The sequence below is a fragment of the Rousettus aegyptiacus genome, unplaced genomic scaffold, assembly GCF_014176215.1.
Source record: "Rousettus aegyptiacus isolate mRouAeg1 unplaced genomic scaffold, mRouAeg1.p scaffold_m13_p_3, whole genome shotgun sequence".
Classification (NCBI taxonomy): Eukaryota; Metazoa; Chordata; class Mammalia; order Chiroptera; family Pteropodidae; genus Rousettus; species Rousettus aegyptiacus.
This window is the reverse complement of record NW_023416306.1, coordinates 120,605,441-120,624,855: the sequence shown is the minus strand read 5'-3', so window position 1 is coordinate 120,624,855 and position 19,415 is coordinate 120,605,441. Positions and strand designations below refer to the sequence as shown.

General features: G+C 35.3%; 1 protein-coding gene across 4 annotated transcripts in view; it reads left to right on the top strand.

The window, feature by feature from the left end:
• The window catches only part of CEP152 (centrosomal protein 152), an 80,619-nt gene that overhangs the window by 45,643 nt on the left and 15,561 nt on the right, over window positions 1-19,415 (top strand). For 3 of the 4 annotated variants that reach the window (XM_016163247.2, XM_016163246.2, XM_016163244.2), the window contains 7 exons: window positions 1,769-1,897; window positions 2,497-2,606; window positions 3,372-3,500; window positions 3,623-3,758; window positions 10,087-10,368; window positions 12,732-12,863; window positions 16,735-17,385. In XM_016163247.2, the coding sequence (XP_016018733.2) occupies window positions 1,769-1,897; window positions 2,497-2,606; window positions 3,372-3,500; window positions 3,623-3,758; window positions 10,087-10,368; window positions 12,732-12,863; window positions 16,735-17,385 (1,569 nt within the window). The remainder of the gene's footprint in view (window positions 1-1,768; window positions 1,898-2,496; window positions 2,607-3,371; window positions 3,501-3,622; window positions 3,759-10,086; window positions 10,369-12,731; window positions 12,864-16,734; window positions 17,386-19,415) is intronic. The other variant, XM_036239169.1, reaches the window with a different exon arrangement.

The window sequence follows — 19,415 nt, the reverse complement described above, 5'->3', positions numbered from 1 at the left end:
TTTTGTTTTCTTGAAGATACTATTTTCAGTGTTCTACTTTTAGAAAGAAATTTTATTGTGACATTCCAGTGGTCCTTCTCTTTTTAAAGATATTTGTAAGAGTTGTGTTCTGACAAGTACAGGTACCTAGTCCCTGTGTACCTGCAGTGGGATAGTATGTCAAAACCGAGTTTAATAGCTAGCCATGAAAATTGTTTTTCAGTGTATCCATATGATGTTACTTTCATTTTTAGTAATAAAAACTCACCAGTGGGAAAGAAAGCACAAATGAGTATCATAAACTTTAAAAAGTGGAGGCCAAGTTAAAAAGACAAAAGCCATTCAAATGAGTCAGTAAAATCTTTTAAAGTCTCCTTAGTACCCCAAATCTGGAGAGAAACTAACAGAGTAAGTATTCTTAGCTCTTCTCTCTTCTGATTGGGATAGAAGCAGTGACTTCTGGGAAGTGATGGCAAGTGAAAAGGAGAAAGTCAGCAACTGGAACGGTTTTACTCTGAAGGAAGTAAAGACTCTATGAATTAGAAGACTGAGCCAAAGCCTTGGTGTTCTGTCACCCCACATGGGAATGAGATAAACATACCTCTCCCACTTCCCCAATAAGTAGAATGAACCTAAGTACAGGTTATTTTTTAAGCATTTTATAAGAGAGCTCAGAGTTTAGGTAAATACATAAACCATCAAGTCAAATAGAGTAAATATTTTTAAAAATCTTTGTGACCTCCTCAATGAATAAAAAAACTCATAAAAATAGATAAGGAAAAGACTTAGATGGTAAGAAGAAAATGTGCGAAGTCATATAAACAGACAAATCTGGGAAGATGTAAAACATATGAACAATAAAGGTATGTAGGAGGTTCCACTCTGATGGTGACAGAAGAAATGCAAATGAAGGAATTGTTAGATGCCCTTTTCTCCAAAAATAATTATTATTTAAAGATAGTCACTGCCATCGTGGGTAAAGAGAGTTGGACAGACTCATGAGAATATACATTTGTACGACCTTTCTGGAAACAATTTGCCAAAGTCTATCATGAGTCTTAAAAATTTACCTATTGAATAAAACATGTATCTATAAGTCAATACTGATTATATAGATAAATAGATGCTAAATTTAGTGGGTGAAAGTATGATGAAAAATAGGGTATTTGCATAGTCTCAAAGTATCTCCTTATGAGATATTTCTTAGTAATTAGTAGAAAAATAGTGACTTTACTGCGGAGTTGCTTATAGACACTATCTTCATCAATTGGTCATTATCAGCAAGGAGATGTTGACATCATGTATCTTTTTGAACGCATACACATCATTTTTGTGGCATTCATGCCAAAAATGCATAACCTGAATTTAATAATGAAGTAACTTCAGGAAAGCCCAAATTGAGGGACATCCTACAAAATAATTGGTTAGTACTAAAAATATGAGTGCGAAAGACAGTGACTGAAGAATTATCCTAGATTAGAGGAGACACATGAGATGACAACTAAATGCAGTTTGAAATCATAGATTGGCTCCTGAACCAGAGAAGGGCATTAGAAGAAAATTAGAAAATTTTGTATAAAGTCTGTAGATAATAGTATTGCATCCTAGTTAATTTCCTAGAGCTGATAGTTATACTGTGGTTATAATTGGGGGCAATGATAAAACGTGTATGGAAATTATCCGTACTGTTTTTGGAACTTCTTTGTAAGTATGAAATTATTTCAAAATGAGTATTTAGATTTCGATTTAAAAAAATCTAAAAAACTTTTGACTTTTTAAAAACATTTAGAATAAAACAGATACCTCAGAAAACCCAGCTAATCAATTACGGCCTGACTCTTCTACTTCTGATACGATTGTCAAAGGTGATATTTTGCAACTTAAAAACGAAATTCAAGTTTTACAGCAACAAAATCAGGTAATTAAAAAATTTTCCTATATGTTGTGAGACTTTTCATGGTCTCATTAAATTTGAAAGATGTAATAGAGTTTTCAAAAATACAGAGTTAATGTCAGTTAAGACACAAGTATATTAGTAAATGATCAGTTATTTCCCTTTAGTATTGGTCATGGGGCAGTCGTTTCATTAGAGGGTAAGTCAGTATAAATCAAGTTGCCGGTCTATACAGTAAGCAGCATGGCTACTAGAGGTGTTCCTTCCTCCTTAGCCAGCCCTCAACCTAAAAGTAAGACTGTTTATTTGGGTGGTTACTGAAGATGATTGAAAGCTAAGACTTTTTTTAAGGCATTAATTAGCCAATACTTCTCTGGTTAAATGTTTTCATGTATTTCAAATTAAATGCAAAATTTTAATTTTCACTGCTATCAGAAAGCTGCTTGTCAAATAAATGAATCTATATTCTTATCAAGGCATGAAGAGACTTTTGTAGATTCATGAAAATTATGTCAGATAATGTTATAGAGTAATGATAAAGCACTGAGGATGTTAAAAAAATGAGATTAGGCTAATCAATGAAAATGCTGTTTATTCTAAGTACTTTATTCTTTTGTATCTAGGAACTTAAAGAAACTGAAGAAAAACTAAGAAATACAAATCAGGACTTGTGTAATCAAATGAGACAAATGGTACAAGATTTTGACCGTGATAAACAAGAAGTTGTGGTTAGGTAAGGCTTGTATAGAGGCCTAACCCCTAGGTGCCCTTCCCCCTTCTCTGTCCTCTCCCACCACTTCCTAACACCACCACCCCCGCCCCAAAAAAAGACTCAAGACTCAAGAGAAATGATCGAGGGAACCCTCCCTGTTGAAATCTTGGATTGGAAAAGATGAGTCCCTGGTTCTCAAATTAGAATTTGGAACACATTTTCCATAGAAATGATGTTATGTAGTGGGTTAGGTTCTATAGCACCATTAAAATGGTAGTTTATTCAAATGGTGTTTTAAAGGGTAGTCTGGGAAACTATTCTTTACAAGGAGGAAATTGGTGGGAGGGAATATGCCTTCCAAATACCAAATTATAAACTTGGAAACAGATTTTTGGAGCATAACTTACCTGTGAGTTGGGTTCTTCTAGTATTTTGTTTAATGTAGAGGACTTGGAATTTTGGAGCCACACCCTCGGTTCTGTCAATTCATTCTTATAAACAAGTCCTCAACACAGACTGTTACCTCTGTTAGACTTAGGGCATCCTCACATCCAAGTTTCTAATTCTTTTCTGGAAAAATTTGAAGAAAAAATTTTGAAGATTCTTATAAGATCATCTATCGACAATTAATTATTACTATTTTTGGTTGGGGAAAACCAATCTCACTATAATTATAATTTGCATTAGAGGGAAAGAGCGGGGAGGAAGAAAGGGAAACCAGTTAATCTTGGTGTTTCTAGTAATGCTGGCCACTGCCTTGGACTCCGCTGTCCACTTTGTTTCTAGGTGTGAAAGGACTTACCAGCAGCACCATGAAGCCATGAAAGCTCAAATACGTGAAAGCCTGTTAGCAAAGCATGCTTTGGAGAAGCAGCAGCTGTTTGAGGTTTATGAGGGCACTTGCTTACAACTTAGGTGAGAATGAGAGTTTCCCTGTCTCTGAAGCTGTACGCAATATTCCATAGTTTAGAGGAAAATTGTGCTGCAGCCCTTGTGTTTTTTTGTGGTCATTTAGTTGCTGGTTTTGTGTATCCAAGGTCTGAATTAGATAAGGTGAATAAGGAGGTGGCTGCTGTGCAGGAATGTTACCTGGAAGTGTGCAGGGAGAAGGATAACCTAGAATCGACTCTCAGGAAGACCATCGAAAATGAGCAACAGGCTCAGGAGAAGAAGGTACAGTACGAGTTCATGATGTGTTGATTTTACTTCGTTTCATTTCTCTGGCCTCATTATTCTCATTGAAACCAATACACTTGTTCTCTTGAGCGATGGGGAAGGGATATGTAGAAATCTCTTTACTTCTGGCTCTATCACACTAATATAGCTCATAAAATGCAGTTAAGTATTGAGATAATTATTAAAACCTTAGTAGAAAGTGGCCTACATATGAGAGAAAATTCTCGTAGATTTATTCTAAGAGGCAGAAGTAGTTCCAAAAATAAGCAAGAGTGGACCCAAGTCACTTTGAGTCTGAAACCCAGGGACCTCATTTTTCATCTGCTTGCTGGCTGCTCAGACAACCCCAAGTTGTCCTGTGAGCACTGTACAAGGTACTCCCTCAGAGACGTTTCCTCTGACCCACTTCTCTATCAGTACCTAAGTGTCAGTTCATTCTTCCAGGGAGAAGGGCGGTGTTTGAACTTGGGTCTCATGACCACGAAGTTGGTGATATGGAGGCTGTGGAGAGGAAGGTCACAGTGTTAGCGTGACCTCTTGCAGGGGAAGCTCTTATTTATTAGGGAAACTGGAGGGGCTACAGTATACTCTACTCCTGTCTGAATCTTCCAAGTTGCTGTTGGTGAGTGTCCAGAAGTAAAATCACATATGAACAGCTGCCCTCCTCTTTTCTCCCCTGTTCGGCTGGAGCCTCTTCCAGATACACATCTGATCCTCCCTTCTACTTTGGACCAGCCTACAGGCCACAGTTGGAAAGCCACCTGCATCAAGATTAGAAAATATTTTTAAAGGCTTGAGTAAATGTTCTATACAGGTTTCTGAGTAAGGTACATGAAAATGAGCTATTGTTCCTATAGACTTGAAAAGAATAGTGAAGAGCAGGTGAGGAATTCGTTTCATTTAATATTTTGATCGATTATTTTTGAATAGATTAATATGGTAAAAAAAAAAAAAAACATGCCATAGTATACATATCACATAGTGGAAAAAGAACTTCTAAAGGGAGCTGTTTTAGTTAGTGCTGGCAATATGTAGAAAGAATCTTAAATTACCTAGAAATTAAGGACTTAGCTTTCAGTAATGTTTTAAAAATTCAAATAAGGAGACGATCTCTAGTGTGATTCTTTTACTTTTTTAAAAAAATATATAAATTAGCAAGAACATAAGAGCAATTCAAAGATGTCATTCTTTTCAGAAATATATTTTCTGCTACTTTTAAAAGAATCAGTTTGGCTGTAAAACTGGATCTCTTATAATCAACCAGTTGTAATTAACAGCTGCTACTGACCGATATTTTGGCTCATGAGTGCTTGTGCACTGGGGCAAGAAGGAAAGTCAAAACTGCCAAGTGGCTTCCAAAAAGACAGGTTAGTTTTTTTTTTTTTTTAATGTAAAAATTGCTATTCAGTATAATTGACTCTCTTTTCATTTTGTGTACAATTCTGTAAATTTTTAACACATGTATAGACTGATCAGCATACAGAAGAGTTTCATCACCCTAAAAACTCCCTTTACAGTCAAAAGCCAGTATGCTTAATGCATGAGGAGTTTAATTCCTTCCTTCTCTGGGAATTCTCTAGTCTTTTATTTAGATTTATATAAGCCCTTTTAAGGCTTAGTCTTTATAAGCCACTTAGAACAGAGCTTTAAATTTAAGAAACTTTAATCTTTTCATATCCTCCAGAAGTAATTAAAGATATACCAATCTGTTTCCCTATGATATATTTTACACTTAATTGAAGAATCTTATTAAACTCTGGAGCGAACTTGGGAATTTTGGGGTAGCCCTTCTCTGCAGGACATAAACCGTTTTCCCTGTGCTGACCTTCAGGTCAGAAACATAGTCTGCATATAGAATTTATAAGATAGGTAATACCAAAAATCCAAGGTTGCATTTTCTGGTTTCATATGTGCTCTTTCTGGGCTATGATACCTGATGGGTCCCCTCATGGGTGGGGTGTAAACCTAAATATCAGTTTTACTTTTTAAAAAGATTATTTGGTTTTCTGGGAATGTATTTTTTACATTAGATGCTTTTTCTTTCAATATAGCCATCCATAATTTTTTTTATCCAATTATTTGAATTGTAAATAGGTCTTTACAAGTCATCTTTTCAATAGATTGAGTTAGCATTTAAGGAGATCATTTGTCTGTTGCTGTTCTCTATTACATGCATATAACCATTATTTTATAAATTTGACTTGGAGATATTTACTTGAATTTTGTTTAAAGAGACATCTGTGGAAGGAAAGAGAAGAATATGTAAGCAAACTGCAGGTGGACCTTGAAGAAAAGTACTAAGATACCTTTATGTGGAAAAAAAGTGGCTGAAAGAACAAGAAACTGATATTAAACAGCAGGGTGAAAATAAAATGATGTTAGCCAAAGCACACTGTGATAAGGAACAAAAAGAGGTGTGGGTTAATATTTCTTTTTAGTCACCATTTTCAAAAACGTAATATTAACCATTGAGAGACAGCTCATTCTGAGTAGACATATAAGTTTTAATTGCCATGTACATATATAATCACTTGTTATACTTCTCAGAATTGGACTATTAGCAGCTTACCCACACCAATTTAATTTTTAAAAATTTCCCCTTCTTGATTTTTCAACCCAGATCAGGATATAATGGATTTTAGGGTACATTTTTGATCATTTGAAATGAAACCATGACCTAATTTCATATCCTGAAATGATTCTGATAACTCTACACTAATCTATAATTAAAAATAAATAACCTATACTACAGATTAGAAGAAAGAAGTAATGATTGGGTAGGCACAGAACCACAAAGATTATCTTATTACCTAAGTAGCAAATGAGATTAGGAAATGCTAATAGTTTCCCAGATCATTAAGAACCAAATTATGATCTTAAAAACTGAGGCGGAAGTGAAATACATTCTTTAAATTAATTAATTAATTAATTTAAATTTTAATTAGTTTCAAGTATACAGTATATTGGTTAGACATCTATCTAGTTAGTCAAAATGATTCCCCCAATTGCTCCCTTCCTCCCCTGACCCTCCACCTAGCTAGTGTACTAATGCTAATTGCAATCCTTGTGCCATGCTTCCCATCCCCGTGACCATCTATCAGCTACTAATCTGTACTTTAACCCTTCACCCCATTCTCCCCTCTGTCCAAATCCCCCTCCCCTCTGTCCATCACCAGATTGTCCACTATATTTATGAGTCTGTTTTTGATTAGTTTGTTCTTTTTATTCCTCAGATTCCGCATGTAACTGAACTCATATAGTGTTTATCTTTCTCTGTCTGACTTAAATACCTTCTGGGTTCATCACAGCAATATCTTTTTCCATTCCCTTCCTTTTCATATGTAGGGATCTTGTTTTCTTATCCTTTCAGACACTCTATCTTTTGATTGGAGCACTTAATTTTTTTCCATTTAAGGTACTTATTGATAGGAATGTAGTTGTTGCCATTCTTTATTTTTGTTTTTGATACATGTTTTTTCTTCTTAAAGAAGCCCCTCCAACATTTCCTGTAATTCTGGCTTGGTGGTGATAAATTCCTTTAGTTTATTTTTGTCTGGGGAGCTCTTTATCTGTCTTTCAACTCTAAATGATAGCTTTGCTGGATAAATTATTCTTGGTTGTATGTCTTGGGTCTTCATCCTGTCGAATATGTTCTGCCAAGCCCTCTGTCCTGCATAGTTTCTTTTTTGAGAAAGCAGCTACCAGTTGTGTGGGTGTTCCTTTATATGTAATTATTTGTTTTTCTCTTGTTGCTTTTAATATTGTTTCTTTGCATTTAAACTTTGACATTTAATTATGATGTGTCTTGGTGTGGGCCTCTTTGGAATCCTCTGAGCTTCCTGGGGTTTTATGTCCATTTTCTTCACCAGGTTAGGGAAGTTTTCCATCATTATTTCTTCAAACAGCTGTTCAGCATCTTGATTTTCTTCACTTATGCCAATCAGACGAATATTTTGGAGCCTTAATAGTGTCCCATATCCTCCTTAAATTATTTTTATAGTCTTGGCCTCTATTTTCATGCCATTCTGTCTGAGTGTCCTGATTGGCTTTCCTGTCCTCTAGATAGGGCATGTGATCTTCTTCTTTATTCACTGTTTATTGTTTTGTTTTTTCCATTTAATATACTTCTCATCTCAGATAATGTGTTCTCCATTTCAGACTGGTTCCCTTTTATAATTTCCTTTTCCATTTTTATCTCTTTGTTGGAGTTCTCTACATTTCCCAAAAGTTCAATGAGCATCTTTATAACTAGTGTTTTGAATTCTGCATCTGTTAGATTACTTGACTCCATTATATCTGGATCTCTGTTCTGTTCTGTCATATGGTTTCTGCTTCTTTGTCTTCCCATTTTGGCTGCCTTTCCATGTCTGTTTCTATGTACTAAGCAAAGCTCCTACATCTCCCAGTCTTATTAGTGTGGATTTGTGAAGTAGGTGTCCAGTGGCACAGTCCTGAGGGATTTTCAGCTGCAGGCCAAACTTAGCCCAAGCTTCTACCCCTCTGGGGCCACCTGTGAAGATTCAGCAAGCAAAAGCCACAGATGCTGTGCTTATAGTTGCCTCAAAAGGCCACACCAGAAACTGTGGTTAGCTGCCTCCACCAGTGTGAGCCTCAACACGGAGCACCTGACTCACTGAGAATACACCTGGATGTGGCTTGGGTGGGGCCCGACTTGGGTGAGGTGGGGTTTCTAGGAATCCTCTGGGCAGAGCAACCTTTGTTATCCAGTTTGATGACTTCACGGCAATGTCAGCACTGTGTCCAAGCACTGGGAGCGGGGAGGGCTCAACAAAGAACAATGGATAACACAGTCACTCCTGTATAGAGCCGGTCACTCCTCAGCTCTCTCTCTGACAATGTCTCCCTGTAAGTCCCTGGTGCCCTCTGCATGCAGCGACTTGGCACTGATGCTCAAAGTGAGCAGGTCCATCACCACGAAAACCTGCTCGTGGATGTGGCCCTTTTAAGAGGCTTCTGCCGCTTGCCACAGCCTCTGCCTCACTCTGCTGCTCGGGACAGGCAGCCTTGTGTCCTCACCCCGTCCTACCTTCTGCCGTTACAGGGTGCTTTCTTAGATTTCTCCATAGTTGTATGGCTTGTTCATCTAGATTCCAGGTGATTTTCCTTTGCTGCTGCCCCTTGTTTCTGTCACAACTTTGATTTGGTTGCCAGAAGGATGACCAGAGCCTCTTTCATCTATGCCAGTTTCTTCTCTCTCCTGATACATTCTTAAGCTTATTTAAACCTATATTCTCCTATCCACAAAATTGTTATTAGTAGGAGTTGGAATTACCTCAAGATGGAAGAATAAAACACTGTCTTGTCTTTTGGTCTCCCTATTCCTCATTCTCCACCCCTCCTCCAAATAGCATTTCGTTAATCTAGTACTGGCATCTGAAATTCTTTCTACCAGTGATTTCTTTAATGTAAAAAATATATTCTGGAATATTCGTATGTATATACTTCCTAACCTTACCCAACATATTTAAAATCCAAATAGCACAAAACAAATCCTCTATTTTTACATTGTTGCAAATTATCTTTTAGTTGAATTTGCTAATCAATTATTTACCAAGGAGATGAGATATTGTTTTTGTAAGTATGTCAAGAAAGCATAAACTGCTACACAAGATGGCCGCTTCAAGTGATGCAATATAGCCAGGGGCTCAGGTAGCCAGGAGGTGAGAAACAGGAAAGGGAAGAGCAGATTTCACTATTCCATAGTTTTGCCTAAGACTGATTGGTTGGATCCATCCCACTACACTGCTGAAAGTGGAAAGAATCATAAGACAGAAGAACACCCCACTCTTGAATGCAGACTACTCAGTAGAATTTAATGTCATAACAAACAGGATTCTAATGTGTTCAAGTGAGTAAAATTAGATTCATTAATTAGACTTACTAAGTGCCTGCTTGGTAGAAAGCTTTGTGTTGATGGAAAAAACATATTAATAGCAAAAGTTTTCTTTCCCTTCTTTTTTCCTCTGTCCCTCTCCCTCTCTCTCTGAAATCATGCCATCTTTGTAGTGGCATTGTCAAAACTTCCAGATGGTTGCATCTTGAGAGAAAGAAATCCTGACTTTACACAACCTGTTTAAATCTTCTATGTGATCTGTTTCATAAAGAAAGTCAAAGAGTATTTTTCACAATTTACTTGAGAATATATTTTTATTGACTAAATTTCTAAACCTCGTGTAATTACTATAATCATGTCTAGATGGTTTTCAAACACAGCTGTGGTTGCTTTTTTTGGCTAGCTATTCTAGTTTCTACTAATAATTATTTGATTATTTTTTCTTTCATATGATTTTTCTTCTGAAAACAGATGAAACAAGAACTTATTCAACAGCTTGAAAAGGAGTGGCAGTTGAAGCTGGATCAAACTATAAAGGCAATGAAAAAGAAGACCTCAGATTGTTACAGCCAAACTGACCAAGTAACCGCCATTGATGTTATTTCCAAGAAGGAGATGGCAATCATAATAGAAGAGCAGAAGCGCAAGATCCAGCAAGATTTGGAGCAAGAGAAAGAAATTGCTATCAGGGGGGGCTTGAAGAAACTCGAGGTCGAATTGGAACTCAGATATTGTGAAAACATTGCCAAACAGGTAATGAGCAGCTTTATTTTAGTGAAATTATTGGAACTGATTGTTAATGAAAGTCTGTAAAATGCTACTGTTGAACTTGTTCATAATTTTATACTTTAAAATTTTTGTGCATTCCAGGGTAGAGAACTTCTTATGTAGTTCCTCAGATTTTCATTATATTTCTGTCACAAAGCTATTGCCTCTCAGTTTTTCTATGTATTCTTTCAGTTTACACCATGTTTGCTCCTCAGAGGTCAGTCTAAGCGTTCAGATGCCTGAGGTTAATAATGGCAGTTTTATAGCTCAATGAAGCACAATTTAATTATGAATCTTTCATATCTATCTTTATAGAAAATACTTCACTGAGATAGTTATAGATAAGAAAACTTAAAAGTACTTTATAGTATTTGCATTGAGACTTGCAGAGTTGCATCTTCAGGCATACTCTTTAAGTGGGACTTTGTCTATTAATCCTATTTTTTGGCCAAAAATCAGTGCCATTGCCTTCCCTTGGAAGCAGTCAAAAAGCTATCTGACTTTTAACTGGGGCTTGTTACTTGGCTTCCGAGAAATGTCATACTGAGAAAAATATTGCTCTTTGTCAATAGAATAAAGGAGAGCTATTATTTGTTTTATTTATATTATCAATTACAGTGATTTTTGAACTCTTTGGTTTCAGGTTACCTTTACACTTTAAAGAATTGAAGATTCTGAAGCGTTTTTGTTTGTGTGGGTTATATTTATTTACTGTATTGGAATATAAATCTAAGAAATTTTTATTTTTTATTTTTATTTTTTTTTAGGGGAGGCAACCCTTGGTTGACCCCACAGATTGCAAGGACCTTGTCAGCTTACAATCCCTTATTTTTTATTTTTTACACCTACAGTACCTGGTCTTCCTAGGTGGTCTCTGACCCTGCTTAGCTTTCGAGATCAGACGGGATCAGGCTTGTTCAGGGTGGCGTGGCTGTAGACTAATCTAAGAAATTTAAAAAAAAACAAGAATGCTCTAGCACAGACTGCTGTCAGAGCAGTGATACCATCACTTAGCATGTCACCTCTGGAGAACTGTACTGTTTAGGCATGCGAGAATGGGAATAAAAAAGATAATGCCTGAATATTATTTTGAAAATAGTTTTGACCCCACAGACCATCCTATAGGGCTTCTAGTCCTCAGAAGTCCCTAGAACCTTAATATAATATTATTTAATGTGTATTTGTTATTTGGAACTATTACTTACTAAAAGGCTTAAGATTATAACCTAAAGTAACATTGTAAAAAATATACTCAGCTTTTGAAAATACTTGAAATTCTGCGGATTTGTTAAATTATTCTACATGATTTAACAGGGCATCCTTAATGTCTGGAAACATAGGCAAATATCTGTAATGGTATCAAAGACATCGTCCATCAGTTAAAAAAATAAATTTCTGAAATGTTTACTGCAAGATTTTACAGAGTTAAGAAAAGGTTCTATAAACAAGCACATGTTTAGGAATTCTGTTTTGGTATTTATAAAATTATAGTTCTTGTGAAGAATATCAAATAGCATGGTTTTGTAGAAAGGAAATATTCATAGTAACTTTTTAAAGAATATAAATTTCTATAGGAGTTTTATCTTTTTACCATATTTTTCAACTCACTGGAATTTACCTGTAAATGTATTTAGCATTTTAGTGAGAAATACAGCTGCTTGTAACAACTCTGCTTTTGTGTGTCTATATGGATATAAGTATGTGTGTATCTGTGTATATTTCAAAAAAAGAGAATAAGGAAGGATTAATAAATGATCTTGTGGAAGCTTATAACAGATTTATAACCAGATTACTTTCATAGTTCATCAAGTCTTAAATTTTTGCCTGAATTGATATATCACCCCCATTTGTTAGTCACAAACTCATTCTTGACAGCAAGAAAATTTGCCGGGTATAAGGCTCTAACCTATATTGGCGTTTTTGTGCATGCATGTGTGTGAATACGTGTGTGTGGGGGGGGTGGGTATGAGGACAGTGGAGGTGGCAGGTATACTGATTGCCCAGCAGCTGGTGCCAAGCAGCCCTCCTACATGCCTTGTCCTTTTCCCCAAGATAAATGGGGACATAGCAATTGGTGCTTTGTATAAATCTTTGTAAAATAGTACTGGCTGTCAAACATTTATGCATCCCCACTTCCTGCTGTGGTATTTGCATGGGACAGTATAAGAAGTTTATAACAGAAGGATTAGAATCTATCGTTTGGGATAAGGTGGGGTGCTTAAAATCAGTTATAACTAATGTAGTACAGTGCAACATAAAACACACATGATTGCTAGATAATTGCTATTTGCAAAATCTTTTGAAATTTTATACTTCACTTTTCCTCTTTCTCTTGCAATATCTTATAGGTCGAAACAGCTGTGCAAAATGCTCGTCATCGATGGCTAGAAGAACTGCCTGAGCTTGCAGAGTATAAAGCACGTGTAAGATCAGAACAGGAAAAGTGGGAAGAACAGCAAGAGATCTTTATGGCCCAACGAGTAAGAATTTTCCTGGAAAGAAGCTTCAGGAAGGCCTCTCTCCTAACGCCTTCTCTCATCTCACTCCTGAGAATTGTTGCCTGCTCAGTGTTGTTGAAGGATTAAATATGATAATGCATTGATAATGCATGTTAAATATTAGGTCAGGACCTGGCTAGTGGTAGCCATTCTCATCATCGTCAAGTTGTTCAGGGAGAAAGAATGCACTTTAGGGTCTTGAATCTCTCATAATCAGGAAGATAACCTTAACTGAAACTAAATTCCATTCTGTTTTACTATATCTTTAGGAGAAATTGAGAGCAGGTATTTGTTTATTATTAACTATACAATATTGTTTCACATGCTTAAAGATTGTTTTTTGTACTGTGTCAGAAGTCTTGTAACATTTTCCTTGGTAAAAATAGTCAACTTTTCTTTTCAGAGATGTCATGTTCCCTGACTAGAAACATCAGATACAATTATTTGTATTCTTCCAACTTAACCTCCTAGTGTAAATTAATTCTGATCAAAATGCAAACATACTGAACATAGTTTTGAAATTTGACATAATCATTCTAAAATTCATTTGGAAAATGGAAAAGACTAAAGATTTTTTTAATATTCTAGGAAAGAAGTAGAAATCCAGCCCTAACAGAATATATTGGAAAGCAACAATTCAGACAGTGTTGAGTCACAAATATAGAATTCTTTTTCATTCAGTAAAATACTGACTTTAGAGTTAAGCGCAACTCTGAATAAAAACAATAAATTATTTCAAGACATCTGAATGACAAATAGTATTATAATAAATAGCCTTATGATAGCCAGATAACACTTTGGAAAAATTAATTTTAAATTAATTTTAATTTAAAATTAATCCACAACTTGAATTATAAGAAAATCTAGTTTGATTAAGTTATTACTTTTTTTAAAATGAAATGGAATATTTCAGATCTATATCATAACAAATTTTGAGGTAACAGACACAGTAGCAAAGATAAGGATAAAATATGTACAAACATTTAAAACTTTGTAATAAAAAATAACAAAAGATAATAAAAATAAGGAAAATAAATTAATCAGACATGAGAAACACTAATACTAACATATGACAAGGAAAACAAGCATCTATGAATAATAAGTGTGCCGAGGATATGAACAAGTAATTTTCATGAGAAGTCCAAATAGCAAGAAAACAATAGAAGAATGTTCATACCTACCAGATTGGAGACATGAAAATGAAAACAAACTTAAGGTGCCATTTTAAGTCATATTTATAAATCCTCTCTTATTTGTAGTATATAAAATAAAACAGATTGCAGTGTCAGGCGTACAACCACTCTTCCAATGTCACAATCATTTTAGAAAATAAGGTACATAACAGACATTGCGAACAGTTCATATGTTGTATCATAAGCTTATTCCACAAATTACTTAAGGAAATAATTCAACATAAATAAAAATCTATCACAATATTTTTCTTAAGTTATATAGCATTACCTGGGTGTTTATTATAGTATTCTCTATACTTTTTAGTATTTCAAAAGGAAATTTAAGAAGGAGAGAGAAAGAGGAAACAGTATGATGGTGTGCATGTGTATCTCAGAGCTCAGAAGTCAAGAGGAATAATAAAGTTGGGTAGAATATAGAAAATAAAATAGGCAAGAGATCTTTCCTTAAGAACATGGAAGATCTGAGTGTACGTAAATGCAGAAATAGGAATGAGAAGACAGTGTTTTGCTTCTGAAACTTTAGCTGACAAGAAAAATTACCTGGAGAGTTTGTTAAAGCAGATTCATGGGCTTTACTCCTAGAGATTCTGTGTTGGTGGTTCTGGAGTGACTCCTGAGAATTTGCATTTCTAACAGGCTCCCAGGCGATATGACACTACTAGTCTTTGGACCACTCGTGTAGGTGGGAGTAGCACTATTCTAGATAATTATTCAGCCACAAAACGTAATGCTAACATGTTGCACACCCATCCTCAAAGCAACGGAGGTGGGCAAGGGCCAGTTTCACAGCATCGTCTGCAGAGTTCTAGCAGAATTAGAGTGATTATCAAGATCTGTGGAAATTTAAAGCCAATATGCAGAGCCCAGAAGTAGTCATATTGGTTCGATGGTTACCAAACTTTGCTGCACATTAAAAAACTTGGATCTTTTTAAAAAATACTGTTGTCTGTCTCCTACTCCCAGGCTTTATGTTTTAATTGGTATGGGATGTGCCTGGGCATCAGGATTTTTAAAAGCTCCTCAGGTGATTCTAATGTGCAGTGATACTGGGAACCACTGAGTCCAGCAATGCTGTCAAATTCTCCTTGTAAAACTTCATGTGAGAGGGTGTGCCCTTTGGGCGACATCGGGCCGGCCATCCAAATTCCAGGGGATCCACCACCCCGACCCAAGTCACCTGGTAATGAAGTCTAGGCATCCATTGCAACACGACCTGTTTTCTCTAAAAACATTTTCTCTTTAAACATGTTTCATATCACTACTGGATTATTCTGTTAGTAACAAAAGAATTTTACTGTAAATTCCTTTGTAAAGCTCATCTTAGTGGGTTTCTTTAGTAAACTAAAATACAATTACTTCAAAATTTGTCATATGCAACTGTTCAAGAACACATACTATTGAATAAAGTTATATAATGTGTGTTTATAAGTCTATATAGGTGAAGATGTTTTCTCTAATATATTAGGAAATTTAGGAAGCAGATATCCAATTTCAACATTCAGAGTGTATGTACAGTATTGATTAATAGCAGCCACCCCTGCCTAGGGCAAGCCTTTGTGGAAACCTAGTTCTTCTTTTAACACTGTTGTATTCTTATGACTTCTTTGGATTCAGTCAGAGAATATTAGAAGTAAAAGGGACTCAAGGTCATTATCCAGTCTGCTCATTATGTAGATGAAGACATTAAATGCTAAAGAGATTGATTTTTTCAAGGCCAAGCACAGTCAAAAGCAATAATAACTGCATAACATTATTGAGTCCTTATTGTCTGCCAGACTCTGGGCTAAGAGCTTTAAATGAGTTATCTCCTTTTGTCATTCAATCCTAAAATAACTATCAGATAGGCATTGTAATTATCCCCATTTTATAGATGAGGAAACTGAGGCTCAAAGGAGTTGGGGACTGAGCCTGAGGTCCCACGGCTGTTAATTCCAGCAGTTTGTCTCTAGAAGCCTCTCTGTTGAGCACCACACTGTACTAGGCTGCCTCTGCAATCAAGGGCAGGATTAGAGTTGGAGCCCAGGTGTTTTGATTCTCTATTACTTTTTGGTTATATACTTTATTTTCTGTGATCTACTTACCCTGTTCTGTCATAAAAGGAAATTAGATTTTTTTTTTAAAAAAAGGCTTTTTCTGTTTGCTGTTGTCATTTAATGACTTGTTTAACCACTAGAGTTACGTTAAAATATAATTATGTTTGTCAGCTTATAATTATGCAGGTATGTGTATTCCTAAATAAGGTTTCCTTATGAGGCTGCTTTTGGTTCATGTAAAAGATACTTGATTTGTTGAGAGCGTTGATAAAATTTGAGACTGCATCTATATAAAAAAATGATAGGGATTTTTTTCAAAAATTAGTTTTGGATAATTATATAATTTTGTATATGTATTTTTGGTAAATTTAAACTTCAATAAACTGATATTTTGTTTTTTAAATAACAGAAGACCTAAATTATTAGGTGATTTGAAAGGAAGGAAAAGATCTTTTAGTATAAGAAAATTTTAAGAATAATGTCTTTTCTGAATTCACTCTTTCTCCTTAATTTTGATTGTAAATCTCTTAAGTTCAGAAGTTAACCCAAATAATTACTTTAGTTTAAATTTTTTTTCAACAAGGAGAATTTTAAACACTTAAATGTATGTTGTTTTGTCCTTTTTAGATATCATTTGCTGTTTCTGAAGCTAAAGAGAAATGGAGAAGCGAGTTTGAAAATACAAAGAAAAATGTAATACCTGCAAAAGAATTGGAAGAGAAGATTCATTCTCTTCAGAGAGAGTTAGAATTAAAGAATGAGGAAGTCCCTGTGGTTGTCAGGGCCGAGTTGGCTAAGGCCCGGAGTGAATGGAACAAAGAAAAGCAAGAAGAAATCCACAGAATTCAAGAACAAAATGAGCAAGATTACCGGCAATTTTTAGATGATCATCGAAATAAAATTAATGAGGTGCTTGCAGCAGCTAAAGAAGACTTTGTGAAACAAAAAACTGAACTGCTTCTTCAGAAGGAGGCAGAATTACAAACCTGTCTAGACCAGAGTCGCAGAGAGTGGACTATGCAGGAAGCCAGGCGGATTCAACTGGAAATCTATCAGTATGAGGAAGACATTCTAACTGTGCTTGAATTTCTCTTAAAGGACACCCAAAAGGAGGATGTCAGTGGTTCAGAGAACAAGCAGCTTTCACAGCTTGTGTCAACTTGTTCTTCAAAATGGGTGTCTGTGCAATATTTTGAAAAACTAAAGGCCTGCATTCAGAATGCATTTCAAGATATCCTCTCACTACTTATAGAAAATGCCGACCCAAAATGGAAAAAGGTATGTTTCTGAGAAGTGAAAAGAGCTAATGAATATCAAGGATAATTGCAGAAGTTGCACATGGTATTATTTCCTTTCTTCACTTTACAGTTTAATAGATGTAAGACTTGTGTTTTTACCAGTGGTTTAAAAAACATTTAGTAGCAAATCCAAAGGATTGCCCTTTTTTTTTTTTTTTTTTTTTGCCAAGAAGACTTTTTCTTCATAGTGCCATAAATATGGGGCAGACCTTTTATCCTTTAGATATCTTTTTCCTAATAAAAAATATATGCTATACTTTGTAAGGGCCTGAGATTTCAGAAACTGAATAACTCTCATTCTTATTTTGTTTTGGGGGCATGACCACTTCAAGAAATATGCATCATATTAAACTAGGGGTTCTTAAGAGCTTCTAAAAACTTTGGAAGCCTATTTCTTGCTCTCAAGGAATTTATATCTCATGTAGGCAAAAAATGCCAATGAAGTACAAAGAATTTTGATGTAGAAACAAACAGAGGTATGGCTCACTCACACAAAACTCTGAAGCTCAGTTTTGTTGTTGTACTATTTGTGTGCACGCTTAATGAATTAGTTGTATTCTTTTAGTTGTATTAGTACTCCATGAAAGCAGCTTTTAGTTTGTGTGGAAGGGCTGATAAAACCAAAGTCTTACTCCCTTATGATTAAAGAAACTAGGTATACATGAAAAGTCCAGAATATTTTAGTCATTGTGATCAGCTGATTTCAACATTTGGAATTAGAGGTAGGAAAAAAATGCCAATATTCTAAGGTCTGATCGAAGGCTCGAGACATGAGTTTAGGTTCATTAGATATTGTGATTGAAGATTTTCAAGGCCAGTGTTGGGCATCTGGTATTAATACTTACTGGAAAGAGTTATAAGCTAGGAAAAAAATCTGGAATTAGTCCCACGCTTGGAGATAACTAACTTATTACCTTGGGTAATCGTATAGTTGCTCATTGGAAAAATAAAGTACAAATCCTGGGCCTATCTCATTCCTTTGGTTTTGTAGGATACACATGACGGAGCTTGACTTGGCCCTTTTGCATCCCAGAACTTCAGAGCCAAAGGCGCCTAACAGATTAGTTTACTCCTTACCAGTTCACTTCAACTGATATTTTTATTCTTGATTTCACAAAGATGTGACTACTTAGTAAACGCTTTCAGTTTAAGAAGAACTGGGCAAGATAACTTGTTTAGAATACTTTATTGATAATTATTGGGGAAAAAAATAGATAATTGAAATAATTATCTAGAGCAAGTTTTAAGGATGAGAAGTGATGGGAAAATCATGTTTTAGGCTTTCAAGTTTGCTTTTCTGAAGAGGTAATCTCTGCTATAAACATCAAGAAAACATAAGACCTTTTTCCTGCCATAAATATATAATCAACCTCAGGTCTTTTTATAGGCCTTATAATTATGTAAACAGTATACGATTATTTGTATGCATTAATGTGGCTCACATGTCTTTGGAGACCAAATCACGAAATTTGGCTAGAACTTATAGACATTTGTGGTTTTTGTTGGGTGGGATCAGATTCCATTCCTGAGAAAAGGGTGGCTTTGAAATGCCTAATCTGGCATTTGTCATGGAGTAATACTTGACTTCTGCCGTTTTAGAGTTAACTCAGTTCATTGCTTGAGATAAAGCAATGATTATAAATTTGCAAATTAGGTGTCATAAATGCGAAGGGCTATGTTTTATAATTTATTAAATTTAGTTTTTAGAACTTTTTATAAAAAATGAAAGAGGAAAAGATCATCAGTATATATAAAACAAGTCCTCATTAAAATAACTTAAATGATCAAAAGGTTTTAAAATGGAAAGGATGTAATGAATTAAAAATGAAGTTACCAAGAGAATGAATGCCTTGTCAAAATACATGAATATGACCATTCATAATACATAAAAGAGAAATATCAATCGAAATAAAAATTTCCAACAAACTTAAGGATGCCTTCTATCATGCCATGAAAGTCAATTTAATGCTAAGACAGAAGGTTGCTGCTTTCCATCTTAGCTTTCCCAGT